At 56.3% G+C, this 12,237-nt stretch overlaps 1 protein-coding gene across 1 annotated transcript in view; it reads left to right on the plus strand.

Annotated features, from left to right (window-relative positions):
* The first annotated feature begins 369 nt into the window (after nucleotides 1-369).
* Nucleotides 370-12,237, plus strand: part of PDE2A (phosphodiesterase 2A) — a 131,233-nt gene continuing 119,365 nt past the window's right edge. Inside the window, exon 1 of the mRNA XM_044418605.1 lies at nucleotides 370-430. Coding sequence (XP_044274540.1) covers nucleotides 416-430 — 15 coding nt within the window. The 5' untranslated portion in view covers nucleotides 370-415. The remainder of the gene's footprint in view (nucleotides 431-12,237) is intronic.

A 12,237-nucleotide genomic window follows, 5' to 3' on the forward strand; every position in this document is an offset into this window, starting at 1 on the left:
CGGCTGGCACCGAGCAGAAGCTTCCGGGCGCACGCCGGAGAGCCGCAGGAGCATGGGCCCGGCTGTGCCGCCCTGTGCCGTCTCCCTCACGCTCTGCTTGCGCTTTGCAAGCATCTCTGGAGAGAGGCCTGGCTGGGAGACAGGAGATGACTCATCCTTCCGCTGGATCCCCTCCTTTTCAGCATCCTGAAGCCATTTGAATAGAAGCTTAATAGAGGCCAAGCTGCTTCCCACTGGCTTCGCAGATAAGAGCCACAATGGGCATGAGAAGAGGCGGGGGGGGGGGGCGCCTGCCCTGGCTCTCCTGCGGTTGCTGCACCTCGTTTCATGTCCTCTTGCAAAGCCTCCCTCGTCTTGGCACACGCTCTCCCAGCTGCAGCTGCCCTTCAAAGGTCCGGATGCTTCCTGGCGACAGATGGCGGAATCAGAGGTAGCCGGGAAAAGTACCCTCGGTGGCCTCTCCAGCCAAGTCCCTGGAAGGGCTTTGCCAGCGCTTCATTAACCCCTGTGCTTTCTTAATTGCCGGGGAGTCTTAATTCTCCCGGGGGGGTCCTGACAAAGGGGTGGTGGGCGAAGGCTGGCGGGAATAAGCCGCTGGGCAGGCCGAGCGTGCCTTCTCAGCCCCCGGCCTGTCAGGACCGGTCCGATCGGAGCCAGGCGGAGGTGCGGGTGGCCCTTTCCGAGATGGGAATTGGGCTTCTAACTGGGCAAGTGTGGGAGGCAGAGGTGGCCAACTAATAAAGTTGGGGGAACCCAGCTCTTGAGATGTGGGGTGTCATTTTTAAAGTGGAAGGGTGTGCCCGGCCAGTATCTATTTGTTCAACCCCTCCTTGTGTAGAATCCTGTAAAACAAAACAAGGTGATGCTTTTAAAAAGGGAACTATACTCTGCACATGCTTAGAATCTATCTGCACATACTCTTTTTGAATGTTCTGCTCCAAGAAGAATGATGTGCCCTGCAGATTTTCAGAGGTATCCTATTAATCCCACCTCAGAAGGGCCCCTGAACAGATCTAGCCGTGGACCATGGGGTCTGTGGTATCTGTGACACACCTGCTCTGGAGAGAAATGCCAACCATACATGGACAGCCCAGAACGAGTTTTGCAATTTCCAGATCCTGACAGATTATGCTATTATCCATAATTAGAACCATTTCTGGGTTGTGGTTTTAAAAGCAACTCATTTGCTAGCCGACACCAAACCGATAGAGGTGACTACATGCCTTATAGCTTAGGCAATCCTAGAAAATAATATAAAGATAAGCAAATGTTCAGAATCCCCAGTATAAAAAGATTTCAATTAGTAAAAATAGAATGGGAATTGTGGCTAGCGTACTATGCATCATAGTAAAGTTCCATTCAGCAAACGGCTTCTATCAACATTTCCCGATTGTCGGAACAGCAGGCATGGCTGGAAAGAGCGACTGGAACGGAGGCCTCTGCGCCCAACGTGGCCCCCGGTCTTTGTCTCAGGCCAGGCTGCCAAACAGCCCCCGCCCAAGGGCTGGGTTGCACCTCGGAGGGGCTCCTGGGGCCCCGTGCCGCCGCCGGGCAGCGGGGGGCAGGGGGGCCCGGCCAACCCTCCCCCCACAGCTTCATCTTTAGCAGGAGGCGCTTGCTGCCAACGGGTAATTCTGTCCCAGCTTTTAGGATGGCGGGTGGGGAAGAGCCGCACAAGAGCGTGGCAGCTCTCGTGGCAGCAATGGTGTTGCTGTTGTGAGTCGCGAAGTCGTGCCCGGCCCATCGCGACCCCATGGGCAACGTTCCTCCAGGCCCTCCTGTCCTCCACCATCCCCGGAGTCCACCCAAGCCCACACCCACCGCCCCAGTGACCCCATCCAGCCACCTCATCCTCTGCCGTCCCCTCCTCCTTTTGCCCTCAATCCTTCCCAGCATCAGGCTCTTCTCCAGGGAGTCCTTCCTTCTCATCGGGTGGCCAAAGTGTGTGAGCTTCATCTTCAGCAACTGGCCTTCTAAGGAGCAGTCAGGGTTGATCTCCTCTAGGGCTGACCGGTTCGATCGCCTTGTGGTCCAAGGGACTCGCAGGAGTCTCCTCCAGCACCACAATTCAAAGGCCTCAATCCTTTTGCGCTCAGCCTTCCTTATGGTCCCGCTTTCACAGCCATACATTGCAACTGGGAAAACCAGCGCCTTGACTATACACACTTTTGTTGGCAGGGTGATGCCTCTGCTTTTTAGTCTGCTGCCTAGATTTGCCATAGCTTTCCTCCCCAGGAGCAAGCGTCTTTTAATTTCTTGGCTGCAGTCCCCATCTGCGGTGATCTTGGAGCCCAGGAAAATAAAATCTGTCACTACCTCCATTTCTTCTCCATCTATCTGCCATGAAGTGATAGGACTGGATGCCATGATCTTAGTTTTCTTGATGTTGAGTTTCAAGTCAACTCTTTCACCCACATCAAGAGGCTCTTTAGTTCCTCTTCCCTTTCTGCCATGAGAGTGGTATCACTTGCATATCTGAGGTTGTTGATATTTCTCCCGGCAATCTAAATTCCAACTGGGGATTCATCTAGCCCCGCCTTTCTCATGAGGTGCTCTGCATATAAGTTAAATAGGAAGAGCGGCAGTATACAGCCTTGCCGAACTCCTTTCTCAATTTTGAACCAATCAGTGGTTCCGTGCCCAGTTCTCACTGTTGCTTCTTGACCTGCACATAGGTTTCTCAAGAGACAAATAAGATGATCAGGTACTCCCATCTCTTTAATAACTTGCCACAATTTGTTGTGATCCACACAATCAAAGGCTTTAGCATAGTCGATGAAGCAGAAGTAGATGTTTTTCTGGAACTCCCTAGCTTTCCCCATGATCCAACGTATGTTGGCAATTTGCTGTCTAGTTCCTCTCCCTCTTCGAAATCCTGCCTGTACTTCTGGTAGTTCTCGGTCCACATACCGCTGGGGCCTAGCTTGCAGGATTTTGAACATAACTTTGCTAGCATGTGAAATGAGTGCAATGGTGCGGTAGTTTGAACATCCTTTGGCATTGCCCTTCTTTGGGATCGGAATGTAAACTGACCTTTTCCAATCCTGTGGCCACTGCTGAGTTTTCCAGATTTGCTGGCATATTGAGTGTAGCACTTTTACTGCATCATCTTTTAGGATTTTGAATAGCTCAGCTGGAATGCTGTCACCTCCACTAGCTTTGTTGTTGCTCAGACTTCCCAAGGCCCATTTGACTTCACATTCCAGGATGTCTGGCTCGAGGTCAGTGACCACCCCATCGTGGTTATCAGGGATGTTAAGCTCTTTCTTGTATAGTTCCTCTGTGTAATCTTGCCACCTCTTCTTAATCTCTTCTGCCTCTGTTAGGTCCCTGCCATTTTGGTCCTTTATCATGCCCATCTTTGTATGAAACGTTCCCTTCATTTCTCCAAGTTTCTTGAAGAGATCTCTGGTCCTCCCTGTTCTATTGTTTTCTTCTGTTTCTTTGCACTGTTCATTTAAGAAGGCATTCTTATCTCTTCTAGCTATTCTCTGGAAGGTAGCAATATTAGCATGCTTGTAATCCAGAGATGTGATGAGAATGAGTAATGCAAGGAACTGCTTGAAGGCCCCGGAAAGCCCTTTGAAGGACAGAAGGCCAGCGGAGGGGAGCCAAGGTGGACCTTCCTGGGAAGGGGGCCCCAAAGGACCCCGACAAGAGGGAAGGATGCCCGGTTACCTGGAGGACTCCTCCCTTCCATATGTTCCTGTCCAGACCCTCAGATCCCCGTCAGAGACCCAGGTGCCCCTGTCTAATGAGGCAAGGAGGATGGCAGCTCAGGAGGGCCCTTTCGGTGGTGGCCCCCATTGTGGAACACTCTCCCTGGAGAGGTTCTTCCTAGGCTTTTTTTAGTCCTGCACTTAAAAAAATAATAATAGCAATATGTTTTTAGATCTTTGTTGTTGAGGTTTATCTTGAGATAAATACTTTGTCTTTTTCTCTTTGAGACTTACCTTTTTTATACCACGTTCACTACATTATTCGCATTGCTGTATTTCACGGTGTCAAGTTGAGTATAGAAGTGCCAGACAAAAATACAATGAAGCAATTTGGGATGAGCCGCACCAGCCCTCCTGAGCAGGGAGAACCACGCGAGGCATTTCCTGAGCGAGAGGCGAGGCGAGGGGAGGGGAGGGTGGCCAGGTCGTGGCCCTGGACGCACGCGGCTCTCTCTTTCCACCCTCCACAGGCATCGGGGTGAACTGATGGTGAAGCGGAATGACAGCCTTCGCCACCCTTCTTGGGAAGTGGCGAGCTGCTGATGGGTAGCGCTCTCCATCCTGACAGGCCATCTCTGGCTGGACATGACCTTCCTCTACCCGCTTCCGCCCCCGAGGGCTCCTGACACGCCACGGCCCCCTCTTCCTCCCTGTCAAACTCTTTGCTGGCATCCCACCCAATGCTCCGAGCGTGGCCAGGAGGGCGAACCGGGGGGGGGGGATGTGGGCAGGCACAGAAGGGCTTGAGGAAAGGGGGTGGCGGGCGTTGACTCTTCCTCCCGGAGGGCCTGGCAGAGCATCGCACCCGGGCAAACCTGCCCGGCCCTCGCCAGCAAGGGCAGGTGGCCAGAAAGCTGCAGCCCAGGCTGTGGGAGGCGACTTCCGGCCCGTCCTGGGGGACGCGCGGTGGAGGCTGCCTCGTCTGCACTGCCTTTCGCTGCGGTTTCGTCCTGGCTGATTTAATCTGCTAGATCTCGGGGCGGACCTTCAAACAGCTGAATGGCAGGCCAGACTTGATGTGACCGTGGACATGATCGTCAGCCTATTTTTGGCAGGCGTCAGTTTTGTATTTATGTATTACATTTATGTCCCACTGTCTTCCTGCAAAGACTCCAAGGCTGGTTATGCAATCCTCTGTCTCAGACATCTTTCTCAGCTTTGAAGTGGATCATCGCCACCATGAAAGGGCTGCTTAAGAATGACCCCAGGCATCTTTCGACAGCGAAAAGGCCAGCCTGCCTTGCAGGACTTGGCCAGCGGGGAACCTTTTCCCGTCTCGGATCCAGAGGATCGTGCCCTTCATCATTTTCATTTGCTCCATACTTGAACAACTCGTGCCTCGGGGCAGGAAGCTGTGCACACCGTCTCGTGCCAGGAACGCTCCGATTCACGGGACAGGCTGAGGGGCTTGCGCCGACACCTTTCAAGCCCACCGTTAATGGCCCGAAACGAGCTTCCCCAACCCAGCTCCCCTCTTATGTGGAAGACTCTATCTCCTATCATCCTTTTGCTTGAGGGTAGTGTTGGGGTTTGTGGGGGGCATCCACAGTTTCCGGTCTGACTGTGCTCTGCAGATGGTCAGACCTCCTCCCTTCCCTCATTTGCTCTTGATGGAACTGGATTTTTCTCGCTTCCAGAACATGGCCCCAAAGAACGGCTGGAACTGGCACGGCCTCTGCTGGCGTGTAACATGGTGCCCGTTTCCCTTAGTCAGTTCAGCGAGCAGTCAATGAGCAGACGGCATTAAAAAGGCTCTGTGCAGCAGAGGCTGAAAAAGGATCAGAGATGTATAAAGGGCTTTTTAATGGTGTATCTGTCGGGGCGGTTCCAGTAATTTTTATGCTTTGTATGATTCTATTTGCATACAATCCCAGCACGCAGAACAGTGGTCTCCAAGTCTGTAAAACTGGCGTGCCTCAGAAAATGTTGGCTCGCTGAGGAATCTATAGACGTCCAAGTCCTTTCCCTCCATTTCTGATTTCCCTGCCCTGCCAGGCTGTCGTACCAGGCACCCAGAGAGTGCCAGGTTGGCGAGGGCTGCTCCAATGAAGATCTTGTCTCCACTCGCTTCACTTCCCATGCCCCCCTGAGGGGGCAGCTCAGTCCAGTGGATGCGCTGAATGGGGGCCATCAGAAATGCCAGCCCACCTGGTCCGTGCCTGTGAACAGCTGTGGGGAAGCCACTCACCTTGGTGGGCGCCCCAGACCCGGCCTTCGCGGGGGGCTCCCTGCCGGTCCAAGCCCCTAGGAGTGGCGTGGAGGACGCTCCTGCGCCATGTTGGCCAGCGATTGGCGCCGGCGGCCCCCGGACATTCCACCCGCATTCGGATCCTTAATGAAACGGGGACGGAAGCCTGAGGCAACCTGACATCCTCCCCTGCGCTCTGGTGCACCCACCGCATTTCTGGATCAGGGCCCTGTGCTCCAGCCAGGCCCAGTTCAGCCGAAAGGCTGCCCCCCACTCTGCAACGGGCATTCACGGTGCCCACCAGGAATGGCGTATCCCCCCAGCACGGCCCTCAAAATGCCCAGGAAGGGCGCCGTAACGCTCCTGTTCCTTGCTCCTCACAGCTGCGCCTTTTGAGCCAAATGCATGTGAGCTAGAGCCATAATCAGAGGTCCTTGAGAAGCGCAAGCCAAGCGCCGTCGAGACTTCACTCCATCTGCTGACTGAGAAGCCTCCTCGAGGGCTTAGAGCCAGCCCTGTCGCAGGAATGTTTCCCACGCAGCCCGTCCTGCCCAGGCACCCGACAGGGCCATCCCGGGGCCGTCTTCCCGGCGTCTCACAGATCTTCTCGATAAGAGCCTTCGTAAGCCGCAGCCAACATGACCAGAGGTCATGGATTATGGGAGATGTCATGCAGAACATCTGGAGCTCAGCAGCCTGCCTGCCCCGCACTAACCAATGAGAGCAGGACAGACCCGGCGCCCCTGCCCCTTCTCTCCGCTGGGCTGTTGGGGGGGCTTGTGCTTGGCCCACATTTGGAAGTGGACTTCCCAGAGTGACGGGCAGGTTGGAGTGCAGCCCCTCTGCGCGTCGTGCGCATCCCCAAATCTTGCAACGCAGCTCTTGGCTGAAACATTGCGTGCAAAGTCTGTGCCTGGGGAGTTTTGCATAAAAATATTTATCTTGGAGGAAATTGCGGCACAGGTGAATGCTTGCGTGTGCAGGAGGGGGCGATTTGCAGAGCGGTGCTGCGATGGGGGGGGGGGGGATGGAGCGGCGCTTGACCGAATCCCTGTGACACGCGAGAGCCCATGTGCCCTGGTGGCTACAGGGCTGGGCCGGGACTCGGGAGGTGCTGGTTCTGCGCTCAGCCACCAAGCCCACGGGCTGACTCTGGGCCACTGGTCATCGCCTGCGCACGGGGCGCTCTCAGCTGCCTCCGGCGCCCCTCAGCTGGTCCGCGTCCAAAGGCGCACTCTTCCCGAGCTGCGCCCCTTCGCGCGCATACCCCGAGCAGCCAGGAATAGTGAGCATCCCACAGATAGTTCCCAGCACTAATTTTGCCGGGATGTTGCTAAGCGACAGGCATCACATCATGGCAACAGAAACTCTATCAGTCCAACATCGCACATCATGCTGGGAGCATGGGAGGGAAGAGCCAAGGCCGCACGGGGTTTGGGAGAGGGCGCTGTTTTGTGGGCGGGGGGGGGGGGAGGTGTGGGGCACTCAGCTTTGCAAAGGCCGAGGCCTGCGGCTGCACCCCACTGCCCTGTCCCTGCAGGTACGTCACGGTCATGTGTGGCTCCTGTGACGGGATCCCGAAGGGCCGCTGGCACGGGGAGCTCCTTTCCCTGGGTCACGGCAGAAGCGGTTTGCCCCGCAGGTGCCGCTCTGTGGCAGGTCTCCTCTGTGCTTGTGGCGTGGATCGTGTGGCAGATGGGTCTGGGGCTGAGCACCGCTTCTGTTCTGTCCCGTTCCAGCCAGTGGCCTCCTGACCCACTTCCTGGCTGTAGTTCCACATGCCCAGTTCTTTATCTGAGAGTGAATCATAAGACACTTAATTACACTTGTCAAGGGGTTTTGGTGAGGCCAACGAGGTTCGGTTTGGATTTCCCTTTCTTTTGCATGCCAAAGAAACTTTCCAAAGGCAATTTAAGTCCTCGGTGGCCATCATTAGCAGAAGTTTGAAAGCGGAAAATTGAGGAATTTCCTGTTTCGTCTCCCAGCCGGTGGAAGCATCAAGGTGCTGACAAATAGTTTTTCCATGGCATGGTATAATTTACAGGGGAAGGTTTTTAAAAGCATCTGAGGGTGGCACCTCTCTTCTGAAGCAGTGGCCGTGCCTGAAGCAAAACATCAGAACAACCCAGATGGGCTTCGGGCAGAAGTCTCAGCGCATATCGATGTGAGTCCTGCTTTTTCTATCAGAACTTGTGCTGGGCTGCATCTTTACTTAGGTTCAGGTGCGGAAGGGCTCCTCTGCTCCAGCCGTACTTGTTCAGGTGGCCACGGAGCACCGCTCGTGCTTTGCAGGGTCATGGGGGCAGAGGCTTAGAGAAAGGATGTTCACAGCAAGGAGAGTGGGTCTTAGTGGGTCCCGAAAGCAAACTCGGCTCTTTCTGCCCTCTATTTAGGACAGCTGCCTTCTAAAGTTACCGGAGTACATGCTTCGCTCAGGTCGTAATTTAAGTCGGGGTTGCTAAGTTTGCCCATGTTTGCGTCCCTGGAAACACGTGCCAGGCCAGGAGCTATTATTATATTTTGACTTCTGTGTGAGGCACTGCTGGGAAAGAATTTTCCATGATGGATGGCCCACATGCTGACAATAATGCTTTGAAAGCCCCTGGGCACGGCTGTCTCACTTCTCGCCCGTTCTCTATCTCCTCCGCTGCACGGCTCCATCCGTCGCTGTGGCCGTAATTTACTGAGCTGCGTGACTTGCAGAAGGAGCCGAGTTTGAATCCTGGACTCCTTCACGCCCCTCTCACGCTTGTTCCTCCACCTCCCTGCTGCTTTGCGGACGTCCTTCCTGTCCTGCAGCGATGCATCCAATTTGCCCAGTTGTACAGGTAGCGCATCATCCGGGGGCCACTGGTGCGAGAACGTGCTTTGTGCACGGGGAGAGCAGTGGCGCTTCCGGGAACCGTCGGAGCCCCGATGAGTCAGCCAACAGCTTGCCCTTGCAGCCTTCCTGCTGCAAAATAACATTTCCCACCGAAACCTACGGCTTACCTTGCTCGGCGGGACCTTTTTGAAAGGTGTGGCAGCATGACACCTTCCTGCGGATTGCGAGTGCTGCATCATCGTGGCATTACGGGCTTCAGCGGCCCCGGCATGACCTCAACGCGTGAGCTGGCTCTGGAGTGTGAGAGGTGGCTGAACGGAGGCACCACGTGCGGCTCTCTGGCGGTGCGTGCTGGGGAAGGGGGCTCAGGGCTCCATGTGCTTCTGCCCACTGAGGATCTGATGGATCCGCCTCTAGAGCTGGCCGGCACTTACGCCTGAACGGACGCACAACGCTAGCCACATGCACATCGGCAAAAAGCCCCTTGCGCGTCTCCGAATTCTGCCTCATTCATGTCAGACTGAGAGCTTTTTCTTCCTCATCTTCAGCTTCGTCATTGTTGTGGTCTTGCAGGAGAATCTGTGCCTATTTCTCCAAGTGTATGGATCAGCTGTGTGAATCTTTGGAAATACATGTTCTTCTCCCAGTGGTGAAAACATGTTTGTGCTTTCTCCCACCCAAAAAGCCTGCCTTTTGTGATGTGCATTTTTCTGGGTGGCGGGGAGGAATCTGAATTACACAGCCAGTCCAGTAATATACAGACTTTGACTGGAGATTCTGTCAGGGTGCATCTTGGCTCCAGAACAGGGGTCTCAAACCCGCAGCCCGCGGGTCAATTGCCGGGACAGGTGGGGCACGGGGCAGGGGCCCTGTGGCCTTCAAAGCGCCGGTGGCGCCCCAGCCGTCCGTGGGATGAGCAGCCCACCACCGCCACGATGGTGGAATACTTGATGCGGCCCAGCCTCACCCAGACTCTACTTCCAACGGCCCCCAGGTCAGTTGAGTTTGAGACCCCTGCTCCAGAAGATGCCAACAGAGCGCATCTTGCTCAGAACTGAGCTGAAGCACAGTTCCCATGTGCCAAACATCCCTCACTCGGGGTTCCTTCCGACATGTGGCCTCCTGGACCCGTTAGATGGGCCTGCACGAGCGGCACTGCCTCGGACGTGCATCAGCAGGCAGACGCCGCTTGTTTTCTCCTCTTCACATGGACGGGAGGCGAGACGCGCTCTCTTTCTCCCCTTCCAAAGCGGAAGGGAGCGAGGGGCAGCCCAGGGTCTGGGCTCGGCCTGGCGCAGTGGAAGGCGTGATTTCGAGAGTGAAAGCAGCCGCTCCTCTGCCCCGGAAGCGTCGCTCACAGCCTTGGCCAGCCACGCGACGCATGTGTGAGGTCGGAGGCTAATTATTCCACTGCAGCTCTTCACTTCCCTGGCAAATTCCGTGCGCGACGGCTGGCTGCTTCCCCCTTCGAGGGCCACCTCTCCCCTCAGAGCCTTTTGGTTCAGCTGCCTCTCCTCCCCCCACCTGAAGTGACGCCAAAGGACAGGAACGGCATCTGTGCCTTTGTTCCCCGTGTCTCGGCCACATCCCTGTCTTTGCGGTGGCTTCCCTTCTCGCTTCCCCTCCTTGCACTCCATCAGCCCCCTGTTGAATTTTGAACTCCTGGCTGGGCTTGGGGAGTCGCCCAGGGCAGGGATGGAGGCGGTCTCATTTATGACACTCTGCAAGATAAAATGCCCATCTCGTTAATGCCAAATGCGCTGCAATGGGCTGTCCGCAGTGAGGAAGTGTGGGAATTGCTGGTCGGTCAGTCCGTCCATCCATCCGTTGGCCTGCCTGCCTCCGTCCTTCCGTCCGTCCTTCCTTCCAGTTGGTCTGTTTCCCTGAGCGCATCGCTGAGAGCATCTCCCCTGCGCTGTTCCTCGGTTGGCGAGATGTGGAACCGTTTCTGCGCTCATTCGAATCCTGCGGGCTCACTCGAGCTGGTGTTTTGTGTGCGCTGTGCTGACTCACACGAGGCGGAAGTGTGTCATTTGCACCCGCTGACTCATGGAAGAGGACCGTGCCTTGTGCGCGTCTGGTGGTCTGGAAGAGACAACCGGTTTCATGGAGAATGTTCTCCAGCTGCTTTCTTGCTACGTGGAAGGGGGGGATGGCTTGCCTGGGAAGGGGCCCTGCCGATGGCCTGCAGAGCACCCATGCAGTTGCGATTGCGTTGCTGTCAGAGGGACGTGGGACAGATCCACTTTGGGGAGGGGCTTGGCAGCTTGCAACGAGCAATTCACTGGGAATTCTTCAAGCACTGGGCCAGGGAGGTGGTCAGCAAGTACCTGGAGATGGTGGAGACCTGCAGAATGTCTTCCTTGGATTGGGCCCAGCCAGATGCAGTAGCATCATGGGAGATCCTCCTTGGCCCCACGGGTGAGCTAACCCCTTGGCTCATGCGTGGCATCCCCCGCTCTGCCAGTCTTAAATGCCTCCTCTAGGCCTGGGTGCCGAATATCCTGCCCCCCGTCTTCAGGAGAGATGCGGGGCTTCCAGCCCATGGCAGCCCATGCGGGGGGGGGGGGTCGGGGCATCACCCGTGCAGCGTGTGTGCAGGGCTGGGGATGATGGGCTTGGTGGCCACACCCACCTGGCATGCTTCTCTTGCTGGCAGACGTGACACGGTTGCCCCGTCCGTCCTTCTTCGCCCTCTTGGCACCCATGGCTGTTATCCTGGATTAAGGACCTGGGGGGGTGGGGAGGGCAGGGTCAAATATGGATCCAGTCACCCTCTGGCAGCCTTTGCAGTCCGAATCGAGCGCGGCAGGGTCTGTCTCTCTGCGGGGGGAGGAAGGGGGTGTGCGGGGGGGGGAGCAGCCATGGGCCGGGGGCTGCCGACGCAATTGGCTCTGGGGCTGGGAGGGGAGCTGCTTAGCCGAGGCAGCGAGTGGTGCGGCAGAGGCAGAGAGGGGGCTTCAGATGGGTGGAGGTTTCGGTTCTGTTAAGCTTTGTGGAGAATTTGCCAAAATTTGCAAAATTCTCCACATTGGGGACCAAAACGCACAAGAGTTCAAAACAAGACTGTGGGAAAATGGCAACAAGCAGGTCCGTCCGTCCCGGCCGGGGGGTTGAGCGCCCAGTGGGGTAGCGGCCTGGGGCTCGCGGGGTGAGGTGCCGGCACTTTCCGATTGGCAGGGCACTGATGCCGTCGGTTGGATGCACCGCGCATGCTCCCCGTACCCTCTGAGCTGAGCGGCAATCCACACGGGCGCAGGGGGCCACAGCACAGAATCATAGAATTAAAGAATAATTAAAGGGCTGGAAGGGGCCGGGAAGGCCCTCGAGTCCAACCCCTGCTGTTGCAGGACACCAGTTCACACCATCCCGCTCAGGGGGCTGCCCAGTTTCGCCTTTGATGCCCCCAGTGTGGGAGAGCCCCCCACCTCCCCAGGCAGCTGGTCCCACTGCCGTGTTGCTCCGACAGTGAGGAAGCTTCTCCTGATGCCCAGCCTGAATCTGGG

This window comes from Varanus komodoensis, unplaced genomic scaffold, assembly GCF_004798865.1.
Source record: "Varanus komodoensis strain SLA01 unplaced genomic scaffold, ASM479886v1 scaffold91, whole genome shotgun sequence".
In the NCBI taxonomy this organism is placed as follows: Eukaryota; Metazoa; Chordata; class Lepidosauria; order Squamata; family Varanidae; genus Varanus; species Varanus komodoensis.